The sequence below is a fragment of the Boleophthalmus pectinirostris genome, unplaced genomic scaffold, assembly GCF_026225935.1.
Source record: "Boleophthalmus pectinirostris isolate CB_2022bp ecotype Guang Dong unplaced genomic scaffold, ASM2622593v1 HiC_scaffold_4, whole genome shotgun sequence".
Classification (NCBI taxonomy): Eukaryota; Metazoa; Chordata; class Actinopteri; order Gobiiformes; family Gobiidae; genus Boleophthalmus; species Boleophthalmus pectinirostris.
The window spans coordinates 1849623-1869871 of record NW_026571353.1 but is presented as its reverse complement, the minus strand read 5'-3'; the positions used below and the strand labels follow the sequence as shown (position 1 = coordinate 1869871).

Here is a 20249-nt window from a genome sequence, read left to right as displayed (position 1 = left end):
AGACCATTAGTCAGTACAAAATGGTTGAAAATGTACAAAACTTAAATATCCTTCGTGAATTCTTAAAGTTATTCACTATCAGTCACATAGAGTCTGTTCTTGTAGTTGCTGGTGGACACAGAGGAGAAGAGGCTTTAGTCAGGACCATCTCCCCCCGTCTGTTTGCTTTAGCTTCTGCAGACCTGTGTGGGATAGAGGGGTTGGTGGTGGTGGTGATGGGGGGTTTGGGGTCCTCTCGCTGCGGGTGCGGGTCAGGAGGTGAGCGCAGGAGGACAGCTCAGCACCATTTATAACTGTTTTTCCTGGGCTCCGGTTCTCTCTCATGTTCCTCTCCTGCAGCTCATGTTCTCATGGTTCTCTCACTTGTCTCATTCAGGTCACTCACATTTACTATGGACTTTTGTGACTTTTTAGTTATGTTAGAATGTTGTTATCTCCCCAAAACTGACCTGGAGTTGTGTTGTGTTTGTTATTCATTCACACATGTTTGAGTAATCCTGCTGTCTACATCTCTAAAGCTCAAAATACTCTGTTCCACCTTGTGATGTCATGAAGTGGTAGTTTTCAAGTGAAAAACTCCAACATAGATCAGTAAAGTAGTTAAAATAACACTTTTTGTGTTAAAAACAACTCTGAAATATTTCACCCTGGCATTTTAACCCTTCAGTTTTTGTGTGTGGCCCTTTAACAGTTGGATAACAGCAGAAACATTTCTGGAGTCTCATAAATACACCGCCAGTGTGATTTAGGTCCATGCTCTTTCCATCGACCTATACTTTATATTTTTATTTGGCTCACTGAAATAGTACAATTGATGCTCGTTCCCATGGCGACGCATCTGTAACATATCGAGGACCACCGCCATAAAACCGTACATTCACTGTGACAGGCCAGACCCCGTGTGCGCCTCCTCCGTCCGCCCTCAGCACATGTGAGTGGGGACCACTCACCAGCGGGGCCCACAAAATCACATTAGGCCCTCCATAGATCACACAAGGTTTAGGGGCCAGTCTGAGGTCCATGTGCACTGCACTGTGGACAGGGACTGAACAGCTGCATGGTTCACAGGCCTGGAGAGGAGAGGGGAGGAGAGAAGGGGGAGGAGGGAGAGGAGGTTAGGAGGGGAGGAGAGGAGACGAGGGGAGGACTGGACACCTGCAGGACCCAGAGGAGCTCGGAGGCAGTGGAGTAGAGAAGGAAAGAGTTTGTGTCTCACTAGACACTATATAATATTTAATAGGCCACAGTACAGTATATGCTCTAGAGAGCTGCTGGAGGCTTGAACTGGAGACCCTGTGGTTAGAGGGTGAACGACATGTGTTTTGGGAGTGAGACTACTTCAAACTTCAAACTTTTATTTGGAAAAAGTTCTTTATTTTTTAACTTAAAATATGAATTTTTATGAGAATGATTCTTTTTGTCATGTTCTCTAAACTGTTTAATGTTTAATGGAAGTAGTAGCTCACCTCACACACTGATGGACACGTACTGACACTAGTGACCAGACTTTTGACTCCTTTTGGGATTCAAATCTTGTCGCTCCATTGATGTAAAAGAGTCGTTCAAAAGATTGGCTCTTTGACTGTTTCTTTACATGACAGAAGCCAGTGTGAGAAGTTATTTATCTACAAACTCCTCACAGAGACATGAGCCACACTCACACGTCTTTCAAATGGTCCAAACGGAGAGTTCACCCTTTGAAATGATGCAGAATCCAAATAAAACACACATACACTACAATAAGAATGTAAACATGTACAGTCAAAAGTCCCTAAATGTTTCCTAAACAACCAAATCAGAAATAAGCTGATCCTCACACGTGTCCCCTTGTCTCACACGTGTCCCCTTGTCTCACACGTGTCCCCTTGTCTCACACGTGTCCCCTGTCCTCACACGTGTCCCCTTGTCTCACACGTGTCCCCTTGTCTCACACGTGTCCCTTGTCTCACACGTGTCCCCTTGTCTCACACGTGTCCCCTGTCCTCACACGTGTCCCCTTGTCTCACACGTGTCCCCTTGTCTCACACATGTCCCCTGTCCTCACACGTGTCCCCTTGTCTCACACGTGTCCTCTTGTCTCACACGTGTCCCCTTGTCTCACACGTGTCCCCTTGTCTCACACATGTCCCCTGTTCTCACACATGGCTGCTGTCCCTCAGGTGGTCCTGTCCAGTACGGTCAGTGTAGATGGACATGTCCTCGCTGTGTCTGACAACATGTTTGTCCACAACAACTCCAAACATGGGCGCCGCGCGAGGAGACTGGAGCCGGGGGAGAGCGCCGAGAACCCCATCGAATACGGTGAGACGCTTCATCACATGTCATCATGTGTTCTTCTACTCACATGACTGAGGAAACTGTCTGTTTACTATGGTTAGACTCACCTCTCCTCAGATCTGATCTGTAACCTGGTGTGATAGTGTCACCTTTTGCTCCCACACCTCAATTCTCCATAAATAATATAAACAAACATGATACAAAACTGTACACGGCAACTGGACGAACCTGATGAGAAGTGCAGGAGTTTCATTAGAGGGACGCACGCTGAGTGTGTTGTGATGTGCTCTGAAGGGGGAGTGACTCGCAAGGAGCAAAAATGAAAGTAAAATGGTGATCTCCATGTGTTATGTGTTACACTTAAAATTAGTATATATAGTATCAAATACCTCCTCTTTAATGCCATACTGAACAACATTTCAGACAATGCAATAATATCTCCATGGAAATAAGCAGGTGCCAACTCCTGTACCTTCTCCTGAGGCCCCGTCCACACTAGTACATATTTGAGTGGTTTTCATTGTGAATGCAGTGTTCATTCGGCTCCAGAGACAGAACGATCTGGTGCCTCCAGCTCCTACGAATTCATCTGAGTCCAGATCTGATCCAGCACTGTGGGGACGCATGAAAACACCGATACACAGATACGCTGATGTAGTTCTATGTGCCGTGAAGTAGCTAACTCAGAGCCAAAACTCTAAGAAGCTAGATTATATATCCATTCATATAAACAGTCTATGTGTATGATCGTACGCATAGGCCGTATAATCTCTGAACTATTTCCAACGCAATAGAAGAACAGAACAAACTCACCATCAGCAGAACACCCCTCTGACACAGAAAAAACACTCATATTCCACTGAGTTGTGTCCTTTAGTCCGACAGAAGCTGATACACAATAGCGAGTTTTTTTGAGCGCTTAGTTTATGCAAATTAGCCATGTGGTTTTAAGTTTCATTACTGTAAAACGTAAACAAATGCGCTCAAACCTGTGTGGATAGTGAAGGCTTGCGGACACAGAAAGGAGTCAGTCGTCACTCTGAGCCGCCATGCTCGTCTTAAAATCCAGTGTTATGCTAAGTAACAACGGAACCTTATCGTTGGTCCACGAAAAACAGTTTTTACACTTCCCTCGGCTCAAAATCAGCTGCTGCAACTTCAGACTTCCTTGTTTTTACCGCAAACGTGACGTCGGGACATCGTGAAGACGTGACACCAGCCGATCACGTGACCAGCGTTTCAGGCAGTTTTGCGTTACTGTGTGGACAGGGAACACTTTGATTATGGACACAGAAACGACGTGTCTGGACGCAGATCATTTCCGATATGCTGATACAGTGATACATGAATTTGTTTCAGTGTAAAAGGGTCTAAGTTCCATAATGCACCTTTAACAAGCTGGAAAAATGAGAAAAGTATATGTTTGGGATGATAACGTTTAAAAACATATATATTAAAGAAAAACTAATCCTGAAAGTTCCAGAAAACGTCTGTCCATGCTCAGAGCTGATAAACACACTCACAGTGTCACAGCTCATTTGTGTTCTTCATAACGTCTCCTTCAGAACATCTCCAGAGCCGAGCTGGAATGGCTGACGCTGGTTAGTTAACGTCCAAATGCTAATCACCAGATCGATCACCGGAGCAGCTCCACTTAGGAGCACATCATCATTAAGAGCTCATCAAAGCTTTAAACACAGCTTTTATTTAAGAGGAACGGCTCCGCTCACAGCTGTCACACGAGAGAACACCACCACACACTGATCTGCTCTCAAATCACACAAATTCATCTTGATTTAAGGATTTTGAGTTGAGTATTCTGACCCGTTTGATTGGATTCACATAAATAATCTGACAAAGTAGCCTGTCTCTGCTTTTACAAATATTTGAGCCAGGTGCTTGACACTTTACACCAAAGAAAGAATGAAAAACATGTACATTTCATTCAATTTAATTATTGGTAGGACATAGCAGACAAAGTTTGAACTTAATAATATATCAGTTTTGACCATCCCTGTTTTGTCCCTGCAGCCACCCCGTGTATCAAAGCCATCAGTCCGAGCGAGGGCTGGACCACAGGGGGCGCTATGGTCATCGTCATCGGGGAGAACTTCTTTGACGGGCTCCAGGTGGTGTTCGGCAGCATGCTAGTGTGGAGTGAGGTATGTGACTGGATATTTACAAGGGTCCAATTTAGACTTTTCTGTAGATTTACTGTCTGGTGCAGATTTTTTTTCATTTCAAATAAAATTGTCCGTACTATACAATACAAAAAAGACGCAAAATTGTATGTGTCATATCTCAAAATACTACAAAACTCTGAACCAAATAATTAAATACAAGGAAAACTAGATGATCTGAGGAATAGTCAGTAGTGCAGTGTAATGTCTTGACTGTGTTTTGGTTCTGCTCTTGTAGCTGATCACCCCACACGCCATCCGGGTGCAGACTCCTCCTCGGCACATCCCCGGGGTCGTGGAGGTCACTCTGTCCTACAAGTCCAAACAGTTCTGCAAAGGGGCCCCGGGACGCTTCATCTACACAGGTGAGAGGGACCCCGACATCACACTACAGCGCTCCTAGAAACAATCTCTGTCATGTGGGACTTTGGGGCATCTTAGTTTTGCAATGCATGTTTTAAATGTCCATATGCCACTTTATTCTGATCTATATTGTAACGTTTCCTCATCACAAACGCACCTGGGGTTATGTTTTGTTTCATTCACACATTTTAACACACACTGCACATTTAGCATGAGTTCTTCTCTCAATCGAAAAACAATCTGTACACCTTCACTAGAATCATTTGGATCATTTCAGCCCCAGAATTGTCTATCTCTACAGAACTAAAGGTAAAGAGCTGTTCACTTGAAAACTATAACATCATGACATCACAAGGTGGAACAGAGCATTTTGAGGTTTGGAGATGTAGACAGACTAATAATAAAGAGTTACTCAAACATGTGTAAATGAAACAAAACACAACTCCAGGTCTGTTTTTGATGAGGGAACAACATTATGACTTAAAGCTCACAAGAGTCAGTTTGTGAAATATAGACTTTAAAAGATGTGGAAAAGTGTTGTTTTTTTTGTACAAAAATGCTGTGCAAGTGAAACAACATTTCTGTAGTTTGAAAGCACAATGTGACATGGATAAGAGTCAGTTTAGTGTTCTAGGCTATTTTAAAACTCTAACCTGCCGCATGTAGTAAATATGTTTGATTATGTTTCAGCTCTGAATGAGCCCACTATAGACTACGGCTTCCAGCGTCTGCAGAAGGTCATCCCACGACATCCAGGAGACCCAGAGAAGCTCGCCAAGGTGAGAGTATCCGGGCACATGTGAGAGGGACACGGGGGCAGGGGGCAGTGTGTAACTGTTCTTTATGATTCTCAGACTTACACTTAATTTGAACAAACTGTGGTTCTGTGGAACTCAAATATGGAAACATCAGTAAAGGCGGATCCAGTGAATGACCATCAAATAACTCACAAAAACTAAAACACATACTGACTGAATGTTTTTCCTCTGCAGGAAATTCTGCTGAAGAGAGCGGCTGATCTGGTGGAGGCTCTGTACGGAAACCCTCACAGTAATCAGGTACTTTACTCACAGACTCTTCATCTGTAATCAACTCATAAGAATGTGTCACATTTGTATTGTGCTTCAAACTTTTGAATGCATTCTATATTCATGAATGATTCACTCGTCACACTGGTTTAAAGGCACTGTACTGTTCAGCCTCAAAACACAAAAGCAGTGCCTCTTCCTCACTTTCAGATTAAACCTTTTCTAAAGAAGTTCTCTGTCAGATTTTACAATATTGGTCCAATACTAATATTGATGAGTTTTGTATTAAAATACAGTGAAACTCCTTTGTTGTAGAAATATGACCTTAGCATCACTGTCTTTGCTCCACCCCTGCATGATGAAAATAAACATGCAGAATGTGCAGATAAACTAGAATGTATTTTAAAAATGTATTAAAATGTTACAAAAAACAAGAATTGATACTTTTTGATATGTCACTGTTGATATATCAATATTTCATTTCAATCCGCCCATCATGAGGTTTTGCCATCATTGTAACAACAACTAGCATGCTAACAGTGCACATGTTTCATAAAACCATAGTATTTTCCTGGGCTCTGTGGTTTGTGCAGTAGCAGTTGTGTAGTCTGACTCTGTCTTCTCTCTCAGGACATGTTGTTGAAGCGGGCGGCGGACATCGCAGAGGCCCTCTACAGTGTCCCTCGGCCCCACAGCCAGCTCCAGGCCCTGCCCAGCTCCCCGGCCCACGGCAGCGTCATGGGCCTGGGCTCCTACCCCTCACAGCTGGGGGTCATCGGAGAACCCGTCCAGAGCAGCCAAGGTGCTCCTCACACTCAGCGCACACAGGGAGGGCCAGGGGGTCAAGGACTGAACCAGGACTAAACCAGGACTAAACCAGGACTATGTCAGGAGTCAGGACTGAACCAGGACTAAATCTGGACTAAACAATGACCCAAACTAAACCTGATTTAAACCTGACCCTGACCCGGCTCCCTCCTCTCTCTCTCCTCCACAGGGTACATCCGTAACTCCAGCAGCCTGTCTCCTCGGGGGTACCCCTCGGCCTCCACTCCTCAGCAGGGTGGCTACGGCAGCAGCGGGGGCATGACCGGAGGGTACGGGACCGTCCCTATGACCAGCCTGGGAGTGCCAGGCTCGCCCGGGTTCAACAGCGCTTCCCCGACCGGATCACCGTACAGTAAGTCTACCACTCACATCATACAGAGCAGGAGGACAGTTCTGTTCTACAGGGCCACATGAGAAACTGAAAATACTGTGGAGGCCAAAATGTTTAATTCAATTCTGCAGAATATTAATAATAAAGAAATATTAATACTAATATTAGTATTTCTTTATAAAAGCATAAATATCATTGTTTTAATGAGCTGCTCAGACTGGGAAGAGTTTAGGTTTGACTAAGCAATGAAAAAGTGAGACTGCCCAACAAAAAAATGTCATTAAAAAAACACCTGTAAAATAAAAGCAATACAGCTTTAGTCCATGCATGAAGTCAAATTATAAAATATGTTTATTTTGTTTCCAAATGAGTTTAAATGGGCCGGTCAGAGTCGACCAAAGGACTGTATGTGACCCGGAGCTGCACAATGCCCAGGTCTGATAAAGTACCTATAAGAGGGGCATCATTTATTATTATGTCAAATAAAACTGATTTATGCAAATACATGAAAAGTAAATGTTTTTTAAAATATTAATATTTGATCATTTTGGAGCATTAGTAAGGGGTAGCAAATCATTTACAATTGTTACGTTAAGACTTTTCCTCTTCATGGACAAAACAGGCTCAACAAATTGAACAAAATGTGCTATACATCTCTTCTGGAAGTAAACTGTTAGATATATTTTCAGTAGTATTTAGTAGGGGTGGGATTTGATAAAAAAAAAAATAATAAAAATGAATTAAAGGTTTTGTAATTAATTCATCTCAGTTAATTACATAACAATATTTGCCTTACTCATTTACTCATTTTCTTCGTGAAGCTTGTCATGTGTTGGAGTTTGGGCTCACACCTCTTGTTTGTACTCAGACCAGAACTGCTCCAGTTTCTGTTCTGTCACATGTTTTTCATTTAAAGGGTCTTTTAGGGTTGAGGTGCGTCTGTGATATGAAACTCTTTTCTGCGCAGTTTGCAATAAACAACAAATTTTCATTAGTTTTTTTGAATAGAAATGTCCCGTCCAGCAGACCCAGAGGCTTTCATGCTGCTGCACTGTTGTTGTAGTGGGAACAGTGTGCGTCAGTATAATTGTCGTACCACGACATGGAGCACTGACAAATGTTCTGTGTTGTTTGGCATGTTTGGTTTACTGCGATAAAATGTGTCAGTATTTTGAATGCATTATTTTCTTAGTAATTAATTAACTGTAAATAATTCATTAATGTCCCACTCCCAGTGTTTAGTAATTAGCCTAAAATGAACAGAGCAGAGATGATAAGATGAACACTCACTGTGTCTGGAGTGGACTCTCCTCTGAAACCTCCAGTGTGAACAGTGAGAGGTAAACGTCGTGTAGGACCACAGGTGGGTGGGCACTTAGAGCATCTGTCCCTCATGAACGGTAAAAGCTGTAACCCAAAACCTGCGACCCAGAGACTGCAGGCCGTTTGGGGTCACTCCTCTAACCGTGTGTGTGTGTGTGTGTGTGTAGCCCTCCTCTAACCATGTGTGTTTTCCACAGTCATGCCCTCCAGCCCCACGGTCCCGGGCAGCTCGTCCTCCTCCTCCCTTCTGCCCTTCTCCTCGTTCCCGTCCGCCGCCAAACAGAAGAGCGCCTTTGCCCCGGTGCTGCGACCTCAGGGCTCCCCGTCCCCGGCCTGCCCCGCCTCGTCCGCCAACAGCTTCCGAGGCAGCCACCCCAGCCACTATCTCACCCCGCTGTCCGAACTCACCAATGCAGTCTAGGCCTTCCCTCCTCCACGCCGCCGACAGCGGGACGCGGGATGTCCCTCGGGCGGCGCTGTAGAGTCTTAGATGTTGTGTATGTTTTTGTCTCCGGGCCCGGTCGCTCCCCCCATGTAAACAGAGCTGCTTCACTCGGGACCCGCCGCTTCACTTGGCTTCGGTTTGGACGCTGAAAATGCGAGAAGGAAGAGGACGGCGGATGGGTCGCGAAACGTTCCTCCCCACGACCAAACGACTCTCGAAGCGCCAAACAGAAGCGCAGGAAGCCATTTTGTTTTTCAGCGGAAGAACGGAGACGAGAATGTGGCTAATGCTAACAGCTAAAAGCACAGGAATGGACCGACTTACTGTGTTCTAAGAAACGACACACCGTTTAACCTCACACTGCTAACGGCTAACAGACTGGACCAGACTACTGTGCTGTCCGCCGCTCTGGACAAACAGGGATACATTTTACCTTCTGTCTGTGGATTATTTTTGTTCTGGCGGTTCCAGGACGATGTTTCCGCCGCACCGTCAGCGCAGAAATGGACTTTACGCTAAGAGCAGCGGCGGTGTTAGCATGCGTGTAGACTGAGCTAGCCAGACGTGAACTTTTGTAGTAGACTTTTTGAAAACATTCCAGAAATATAGACTTTTTATTCTTTTTGTTCAGCTCTTTAAGGTTTTACAAGGGAAACTCTGTCTCGAGGGTTAAATGAATTCATATATTGATTTATTTAAGAAGCAATTTAACTTATTATTATTATTATTGTTATTATTATTATTATTATAGTTAGTTTAGGTGATAATATAAACATTTTTATTATTTTTGCAGTGACTGAAATGAAGGAGTCTCAACAAGGCCTTTATAATTTAAGTTTTTTATTTGTTGAAATGCATTGTACTTAAAAGGCCCATATTATTCTCATCTCTATTATCATGTTGTTTCCTTGTCAAAAACACACCTGGACTTCTCCTGTCGAACACAAAACTCTCTGTTCCACCTTGTGATGTCATGTACACTAGGGATGGGCATTCGATGAAATTTTCTTAATCGATCATCGAGAGAATTAACGATCGATTATCGATTAATCAGTAACATTTTTATATTCAAATGATCATCATTATTATTACTATCTGCACTACTAATCTGCATAAATAAATTCAACTTTACGACATATAAACCGTAACCACTCTAGATCAGGAGTGCTCAATAAGTCGATCGCGATCTACCAGTCGATCGCCAAGGTCGTGTGGGTAGATCGCCGTGTCTCGTCTCGGACTCGATCGCGTTTGGAGTCAGTCTTGTCTTTCACTCGAGGTCTGACACTCAACAAGTGTGATCATATTTCATTGCGGCCGCTGCTGTTGGTAATAAACTTGTTGCGGGTGCAGGAGTGTGTGGGGCGTCTCAGTGCAGCCTGTGCGCTCATTTGAAACCCGCAGAGACTCTACGGCACATCACAAACACACACGCTCCCTATGCACGGCTCGTCTGCAACAGCGTGTGCCCTCGTGTACCAGCGTGCATCACAGGGCAGGTTCAACTTCCTAAACATCCTACCTGTCCATCTGCCTCACGTCAGCACGCCGCCCCTCGCCTTTTCACGCTCTCACTCTTCCTTCCTGCGTACAGCGAACACAAGCCCCTGCCACAGTGCGGCTGATTAGAAGAGCAAGACCAAATGTGAAGCAAAAACCAGTCTAAATTTGTGTTCCAGTGTTGGCACAAAGCAGGTCTACAGCATAGAGCGGATCTACAGAACAGACCTATTGCCACATTTGGCTGAAGTTTGTCTAACAAAAGTGCACAAATGCATCTGTGTTTGTCACGATGTGTGTTTGGTTTGGTAAACGTGCAGAGGCTGGTAAATATCACTGCAAAACCAGAAAAGAATGAAACTCCAGTTTGGAACTTTAAAAAACAGGTTTAAAAATCTTCCTTCACTTTTTTCACAGTTTTGTGTAAAGTGCCAGAGGAAGTTCTCTTAAAGAAGAGGTTCTCAAACTGTGGGTGAGGCTCCAAAAAAGGGCCACAGAGTGTTTCAGTGCAGTTTGTTTGGCTTTGTATTAGGTCGATCATTTTGACTTGGTCATTTTGTAAGTAGCTCACATGCTGAAAAAGTGTGAGCACCACTGATCTAGAGCCACATCAGCCCGTTTGACATTAGAATGTGTTTAATGCAGCTTTGTGCAAGTCTCACAGAAACAAAACTTAAAACCACATAGGTCATTTACATAAACTAAGCGAAGAAAAAACTGTTCTTGTGTCGCGGATGCGGTTCAACTTCTGTCAGATTAAAAGACATGACTCGGTGGAATACAGGTTAGTGTGACCATATTTGCGTTTGTCAAAACCAGGACACCGTAAAGGGGGTGGGAGGTGGGGCCTCGTCATCGACATTGAATGACTCTCACTTGGTAAAACTTTTTCATGTTTTTCGGTGTCCTGGTGCTTTGAGGTCCCTGGCACCACCACTGGACACCGAAACATATGTGCTGCTTTGTACACTGTGCACATGGACTCACACTTGTCTCATCCGGGACGGAAAGTGTGGAATTTCTTGTCCAAGTCATTGTTAAATGCACATTTGCGCTTCGGCATGTTGCAGACTGACCGACTGTCTGTGTCTCGCTCCTTCTGAGTGCAGAGAGCTATGAGAGACGCTCAGTTTAATGGCCCAGTGAAAGGAAATGAAAACCTTAACATTTACATCACTTCAAAAAGCCTGGACGGCCAGGACAGGACTTAAAGAGCCTCTACCCCACTGTGATTTGTTCTTGTTCATACATTGAATATTTATTAAATGATACAAGACGTTATGTGTGGAAGACAAAACTGAAGGACTGGATGATGTTACTTATTGTAGATATTAAAACGTAATTCATTTGATGAGAAAGATGCAGAGACAGACAATTTGACCTAATCAGAGAGATTAGAGACTGGGAACTATGTGGACACAGCAGCCACTGACTAACCCACATTATGTCCTGGCCGTCCCGGACGGCCAGGACATAATGTGGAAAATGGATGTTTGGTCATAATACGTTATGCACAGCAACCTACATTCAGTTTATCGATTAAAAATGAACGACGAAATTCTTAGTGATCAATTATCGACTATTCGACTAATCATGCCCATCCCTAATGTATACAAACAGGAAGTGGGTCCATGTTTGTTCTTTTGAATTTCAATCAAGAACAAAAGAAAGTTTGTTATTACATTTTTCCATTTTAGTGTCAAACAAAAAAAAACAGATTTCAACCTCTGTTTCCAATATTTAATTCAAAGTTTTTTTTTCAAATAACACCTCGGTGCCAATGTTAATTTTGATATTTTATTCTCTCTGGTTTATTTGGCCTTGAAGTTCTGCTGCTAGAAGGAGTCACCTGAAAAACCATTGCAGTTTTGTGGACAAACATGTTGTCTTCTTTTATAGAGACTCATTTACTTTTGTGTCTTAGAAAGTAAATGTTGAACTCCAGGACGAGAAACAGGAAACTGATAAACTCTGAACCCTTTGTTCAGTTGACTCTGAACTCACATGTGACGCTGAGCAGAAGAACTTCTAGAGCAAATTATCCAGAGAGAATAAAATATCAGAATTACAATAGGCACAGAGATTTTGATTTGGGTTATTTGAAATAAACTTTAAATTAAATCTTGGAAATAGAGGTCGAAATCTGTTTATTTGTTTGACAGTGAAACAGAAAAAAATGAAATAAACAGTTTTCACATTTGATTTTTTTTTTGTTCTTAATTGAAATTCAAAAGAACAAATCGTACATGGACCAAAGTGCTCCACGTTTTTGTTAAACTCCACACTCCTTCACTAGAATCATTTGGATAATTTCAGCTCGGGAATTTCAGTTTTTTACTAAACAAAAGGTAAAAGTCGGAGTGAGTGTGTGAATGAGTGAGCAGTTTCTTCACGTAAAGCGCTTTGAGGGCCTTGAAGGTGGAAAAGCGTTGCATAAAAATGTGACCATTTACCAAAACTCCTGCTTCATGACATCACAAGGTGGAACAGAGCATTCAGAGCAGAGTTACTCAAACATGTGTGAATGAAACAAAACACAACTTTGGGCGTGTTTTTGAGGAGGGAACAGCATTCTAACCTGACTTAATGCTCACACAGATCCATTTTGTGTAATATAGGACCTTTAAACCACACATTGTCTTAGCTTTATGTGTCTCCTCCAGCGCTGGTCCATCATCTCTGCAGTACAGTCAAAGCAAAGAGAGGGCGGAGCTTATTAGAGGAGCGTTTAACCATGTCACGCCGGTCTCGCTCACTGGCTTCTGTCAACACAACACACACACATCACACACACACACACACAGACACAACACATGGGTGACAGCTCCGACACAACCCACAGACATTTCTTTTGTCTTATGAGCAGATAGAACATGGGCAGTTTCACGCTGTTGAATTTAAAAGGGTTTCTAATTTCAAATTCTCTAAAAGTTTGATATTATCTTTACATCTTTATCACACAGTCTGCAATGTGTCATCATCAAATTCTACATCTGAAATCCAATTTGAAATTCTTATTAAAGCGGGGGTATTATGAAAAAAAAAAGAAAGTATGTTTTAGCTTTCTCCTACGTTATAACGTCGTTCCCTCATCACAAACACACCTGAAGAGCTTTTAGAGTCATCCATGCATGTTTGAGTCATCTAGCGATCTCTCCCGGGCCCTATTCAAACCCTCCTTATAGTTCTGTTCAAGGCTCCGCCCACAAGTCTTCATCACCCACGCTCCCACGCGACAATTCTCCATAAATATACGAAAACGTGATACAAAACTGTGCACAGCAAAATTACAAATTGGATGTGACGTGCGGGAGTTTCATTGCTCTGAAGGGGGGTGTCTTAGCACAGAGAGGGGAGTCTCAGGAAACTTGTAAAACATGTTAATATGCGGTTTGGGGCAAATATAACATTTTTAAACCAATAAAAGGAAACACGGTGACCTAAATATGTGATGTGTTACAGTTAAACCCCGTAGAAGTAAATACCTCCTCTTTAAGATCATTAAATATAAGCGACGAGTGACGTGAACGTACTTAAAGGGCATCTACCTGACTGTGATTTGTTCTTGTTCGTACATTGAATAATTATTAAATGATACAAGAAGTTATGTGTGGAAAACAAAACTGAAGGATTGAATGATGTTACTTATTGTAGATATTAAAAAGTAATTAAAGCAGAGACAGACAATTTGACCTAATCAAAAATATTAGAGATTGGGAACTATGTGGACACGGCCGCCACCGATGAACCCAGACAAAGAAGTGGATCTAAGTGGGCGGGGCTAACATTCTCAAACATGTTCCTGACTCATGGTGCAAAATCAGCTACAGTTCCTTTAATAATGACGTTTCGAAATGCAGTTTTTGGTCTGAGTTTTGTTTACTCAACATCTTTTCTGTCAGCATATCATTTTCCCAGCATTGTGTTTTGTTCTCCTGCAGCTCACTGTCTGTTTGTGGATCCAGTGGCTGTGCAGAATCAGGGTCAACGTCTCTTTTAGCAATTACTTTCACCATCGAAAAAGTACACATGATATATGAATATAAAGCGCTGTCCTGTACTCCCACTGTGCTGAGTGGACCCCGGTGACTTTGCAGATTCTGATGAATGAAAACGGAGAGAGAGATGTTGTTGTTGTTGTTATACTTTGTTTAATTTTATTTATTTAAGAACATTAGCAATTTGAATATTATGTTTGAAAGCCATTTCTAAAGCAGTACATAATGGTGCAAATGTGATTTGTATATCTCAAGTTGTAATTATATTTTGTGCTCTGAATAAAAACAAAGCAAAAGTGTTTGGACTGTTCTGGGGTGAGTTCTTCAGTAGAATTAAGGCTTCTACAGTTTCACTTAGAAAAACACCATGGAACTTTTCTGGTCCAGTTATCTCCATGGCAATTTCTGTGCCTAGAATGTTACACAGTATGGCATTAAACTCATCTGTAACCATGGAAACAAGCATTGCCTTGTTGAATATTGATTGGATTTGATGATCTTAGGCCCAGTCTTGTGATGACTGACAGCTAGATAAGCCAATCAGAGACACATGGTACCGTATGTCCATATCAAAGCACGGAGATCACACCTGAAAAAGAAAATGAACACAGGTCCAGAGAAACACTGCAAATGAAATGACTGACAGAAACCAAGCACTGAAGTGTGTTCATCTGTTTCTGAATCAAGCAAACCTGACGTTCAGTCTGAGTTTGGACTGAGACAGTCTCTATGTTTTCATGTGGGCCCGGTCAAGCAGAAGTAAACAACAAGGCCAAAAATTCAAGTTAATGCATCTGATATAAAAATGTATTGAACAGATACATATGTACTCTAGTTTATGAAACTGTTGACCTTTTTTCTGTACCATTTTTGGTTCTAAAGTTCCATATGTTTTAAACAGACCATGTATGAAACATGGAACAAAAATTATTTCCCAAATTTCAAAGACCTGCAAATCATGTCAATAAATGGATGTATTTCATCATATCTTGTGTTATTCCAGCTTTGAACTGTTGATGAAGGTACAGGATAAAAAAAATATATATATATATTTAAAATGATAAAAAATTTGCTTGGAAGGACTGACATATTTTATAGAATTAGTTTCCTTTCATTTTGAAGTAATATTAAAGTATTCAGAAGAAAAAAACTGACAAATGATACAAAAACCTTCTACTTTTTTGTACAATTTTCCCTCCGTTACTTTTCCCTCCGTTACCATGACCTTTCTTAATAAAAAAATCTCATGAGTCAAAAAGTAAGAGGTTTTTCAACCTAATCTTGTACCATATGGTAGAAAACTATATGAAGCAAATATTCAAACCAGTTTGTTAAGGATATGGAAGTGAGAACCAAGAGTTATCACTGTTTGGATTTATTGCCCAAAAAGTGCTGCATATTTCATTCCCTCTGTTACCGACATGAGTTTTAAAATTTTTTGTTAAGAACTTGAAAGAATATCACAGGTTGAACTTGACCCTGTTGGAGTGTAACTCTTTCCTACATTCTGATACTTTACTTATTTCAATAGTTCCTCTAGTTTCTGAATAAGAGACATTTGAATGTCAAAAACATCTGCCCGTTTCCCTGTTACCACTTGACCAGACCCATGTGCACCAGAAACACTGGCCTAGTCCAGTTTATACTGTTAATCTAAATCCAGCAACTATGGTTGAGATGTTTGAACAGAATCTCAAAGATCCCAGTGACACATCTAGAGAAGCCGATACTCGGATACTCGCTGCATGTAGCATTTACAGTACACTCACTTTAGAAGAGGCATTCAACTGTACAAGGTAAGAACCATCCAGGAGAATATTAGACATGTGTTTGGATCTGGACTCACCCATTTCACATCAGCAGCAATGACAAACTACAGCCTCTCTGAGCACATGCTTTGTTTTGGTTCTCTGTGCTACAGTAAAGTGAAAGTGAAACCTACCAGAGCTTCAGTGTGTTTACAGTACTTGTGCTGTGGAGAGAAAAGAACTCGTGAGTTAAGTGTAGCATGTCTGAAAATCAAAGACTCAGTGCAGATAAGATCACTTATCTATGTCTGCACAAGTGTATTTATATGATTTTATGATTTTTGCCCTGCTGTACAGGGACTGTGTCAGACAAAAATGATTTGGATGAGGAGGTGGAGACCAGAAGAAAATACAGAGAGAACAGGTTGACTGCAGGGCCACTATCTGGTCCAGCACACTGTCGGCCACCTGCCATTATTTTCTGAAAACAAATAATTCAAAATGACTCACTAAATGTCGTCATAATTATTTAATGGACTCAACTCAAAGTACTTTTTACTGTAGTACATTCTCTGGTGTACGACACTCTGATGGTGACAGCTCTGTGGTCGCAGCTGTCCTGGGGCAGACTGCCATTGTGCGCCCACCAGCTCTCACACAAACCTGCTGTCAGGTTCTCCACACACTTGACAGTTAAAGGTTTGGACATACAGTACCTCATTTTTGTTTTTCCTTTATTTTTATGACTTTGGCATTTCTTTGGCACAACTGTGAAGTGAAAACCATTTCAGGAGAAGCTCATGGGAGAAGGGCAAGGGTTTGCAATGAAAACAAAGGGTGGACACTTTCAGGAATTTCCAAAAATCTTTAGTTATTTGAGCTTTTTTATTTTTGCTACATGAATCTATACATCTTGCATCATATATGTTACACCTTCATGTATCTAAAATGTCCAAAGTGTTAAACATAAAGACAAAAGCTGTGAATGAGGAGGTGTGTCCAAACTTTTGACTGCTACTGTATCTTGATGACTAATTAGGCATCTCCGTTAGCTTAACTATAGTAAACCGGTGTCATCATATAGCGCTCTCTCTCGTCTGTTCTTGACGTGTGCTGCCGCTGCTTTGTTCTCAGCTGCCACACTCGTGCACAGATCTGATGAGGCGCACCGTCTTAATTGTTTAAAACTGAATGGAGCATGTCAGAGAAAAACAACATGGCCGCCCCTCTCTCTGCCTTCAGTAGCGGGCCCCTGGGGACCACCTCTCCTCCTCCAGCTCCTCTCTCTCCCCCTCTCCCCCTCTCTCTCCCTTGTGTTGGTGTGCCTCGTGCTCCCGCCTCGTGTGGGGTGCTCTCCTCAGATGCCCTGCCTGTGTTGGGGTAATTAGTGGTGGTGGAGAAGGCCCCTTAACCAGGCGCTCTGTTTGGACGAGCTAATGAATGTAGCCACAGAGAGGCCCCTGTGTGTCTCTGTATGTCACTGTGCATCTCTGTGTGTCTTTGTCTCTGTGTGCCTCTCTGTGTCTCTGTGTGTCTCTGTGTGTCTCTGTGTGTCTCTCTGTGTGTCTCTGTGTGTCTCTCTGTGTGTCTCTGTGTGTCCTGTATGTCCTGTGTCTCTGTGTGTCTCTGTGCATCTCTGTGTCTCTCTGTGTGTCTCTGTGTGTGTCTCTGTGTGTCTCTGTGTGTCTCTGTGTGTGTCTCTGTGTGTCTCTCTGTGTGTCTCTGTGTGTCTCTCTGTGTGTCTCTGTGTGTCTCTGTGTGTCTCTGTGTGTCTCTGTGTGTGTCTCTGTGTGTCCTGTATGTCCTGTGCCTCTGTGTGTCTCTGTGCGTCTCTGTGTCTCTGTGTGTCTTTCTGTGTCTCTGTGCGTCTGTGCATCTCTCTTTGTCTCTGTGTGTCTGTGTGTCTCTGTGTGTCTCAGTCTCTCTGTGTATGTCTGTGCGTCTCTCTGTGTCTCTGTGCGTCTCTGTCTCTGTGCGTCTCTGTGTCTTTGTGTGTTTCTGTTCTCTGTATGTCTCTGTGCATCTCTGTGTCTCTGTGTCTCTATGTCTCTGTGCGTCTGTGTGTCTCTCTCTGTGTCTCTGTGCGTCTGTGTGTCTCTCTCTGTCTCTGTGCGTCTCTATGTGTCTCTGTGTGTCTGTGCGTCTCTGTGTCTCTATGTGTCTCTGTGCGTCTCTGTGCGTCTGTGTGTCTCTCTCTGTCTCTGTGCATCTCTCTTTGTCTCTGTGTGTCTCTGTGTGTGTCTGTGTCTCTGTGTCTCTGTGTGTGTCTGTGTGTCTCAGTCTCTCTGTGTCTTTGTGGGTATGTATGTCACATCCTGAATACATGTAACAGTGCAGTTCTATTTACATGAGGTTCAGTCTAGGAGACACATTCAACCACAAGAATACAGAGAATGGGGGAAGAAACACACAGCGGAATATTAGACGTGTTCATTTTAGTTCAGCAGCCATGACAAACTCCGGCCTCTCCACCAATAACAGGTTAGTTTTGGTCCACCATGTTAAAGTGAAAGTGAAACTTGGAGACTTGGAGAGCAGATTCCTTGTGAGTAACAGTCATGTCTGAAAATCAAATGCTCAACTGAGATGTGACTTACCTATTTTTGCCAAAAGACTGGTATGTATGATAGTGCTTTTTATTGGTAATTATGGCTTTATGTCAGGGGTCTCAAACTCAAATGACCTGGGGGCCACATTAGATAAAGTCTGAGTGAGGCTGGGCCACATTGAGTACTCGATAAATAGCGGTTGCACGAAAAAAAAACAAAAAAAACGCCGTATGTGCACGTGTACTCGTATTAACAGATCCACTTAGACTCGTTGCTTCACAAGTGCTGTATGTTGAGTTTTGGGATGTAAACTGTGTTAATAATTTGTTGTTGTGAATCTGCATGGGCACCGATTGCAGCATCATCTGTCAGTGTGACCCGCGGTCGGGGGGTGGGACTGTGTGTACATCTACCGCGGGCCGCACTGACATTATTCTTTGGAATTAAGTAGAGGGCCGCAAAAATCCTTCCGAGGGCTGCAGTTGGTCCCTGGGCCGCGAGGCTGAGACCCCTGATTTATGTGATAAATGCTACATGACCACATGCTCCTGAACGCTGCCTAGCCTCTGTGTTTGTGACCTGCTGTAGATGGGACTCAGGTTTTGGGACACAGACCATTTTAATTTGGTTGTTTTGGCGCACTCTGCTCTCTGTGCATGTGAACACATGCACAGAGAGCAGATATAAGAACCCTGTCAGAAGTGAAGAAGCCACATGGATGAGCAGCAATGCGTATCCACGCTGAAAAGGTTCTGTCCAGTTGACAGAGTTCATTTTTCCTTTGCTACAGCATGACTATTATCAACATGACACTGCTGACTTTACACACTCAGAATAATACTCATTCAAACATTCTACAGTTTGAAAGGTGAAAAGTGAAGTGAATCAAGCCTTCTGCTCAAAATGAAAAAACCCTAACCCTGAGCTCATGTCCTCAGTGTGGGCAGGTGGAGTCTGTTTAAAAACACAGATCTGATGCACTGAGGACAAACTGAGAATGTCACACTGTGTGTGCTTCTGTCATGCCCCGGCTTCACTCTGCCCCAGGTTCACTCTGCCCCGGCTTCACTCTGCCCCAGGTTCACTCTGCCCCGGCTTCACTCTGCCCCAGGTTCACTCTGCCCCAGGTTCACTCTGCCCCAGGTTCACTCTGCCCCGGCTTCACTCTGCCCAGGTTCACTCTGCCCCAGGTTCACTCTGCCCCGGCTTCACTCTGCCCCAGGTTCACTCTGCCCCAGGTTCACTCTGCCCCCGGCCTCACTCTGCCCCGGCCTCACTCTGCCCTGGCCTGTGCCTCTAGGACCCTTACAGTGAGTTCATCTGCTCCAGAACATTCTAGAGGCTGTATAGGTGAAGAGGCCTACAGCTGTTTGATAGATGATTACTGCCCTTTTCATATGAATAAAACATGAGTACGGTTTCCTTCCTGACCACAATCCTGGTTCAAGTCTTGGACAGGGGTCCCATGGGTGCTGCACTAGGTCACCCACTGCTCCAGACAAGTCATGCAAAGGAGAGGGGGACATCACATTCAAAATAAAATCTTTTATGAGAACACAGTATAATATTCATATATTAGATTTTATTATATTTTTATGATTTCACCTCAGAGTCAAACAGCAGTGATGTTTTCACACTTATCACACACTTTCTCTTCTATAAGATCATATTCTGATAAA

The 20249-nt window shown here is 43.0% G+C and overlaps 1 protein-coding gene across 1 annotated transcript in view; it reads left to right on the top strand.

Annotated features, from left to right (window-relative positions):
* Window positions 1-8751, top strand: part of ebf2 (EBF transcription factor 2) — an 80560-nt gene extending 71809 nt beyond the window's left edge. The window contains exons 9-16 of the mRNA XM_055161590.1: window positions 2160-2301; window positions 4309-4439; window positions 4696-4822; window positions 5511-5599; window positions 5813-5878; window positions 6479-6650; window positions 6846-7028; window positions 8528-8751. Of these exons, the coding sequence (XP_055017565.1) occupies window positions 2160-2301; window positions 4309-4439; window positions 4696-4822; window positions 5511-5599; window positions 5813-5878; window positions 6479-6650; window positions 6846-7028; window positions 8528-8751 (1134 nt within the window). The remainder of the gene's footprint in view (window positions 1-2159; window positions 2302-4308; window positions 4440-4695; window positions 4823-5510; window positions 5600-5812; window positions 5879-6478; window positions 6651-6845; window positions 7029-8527) is intronic.
* The last annotated feature ends 11498 nt before the right edge of the window (window positions 8752-20249 follow it).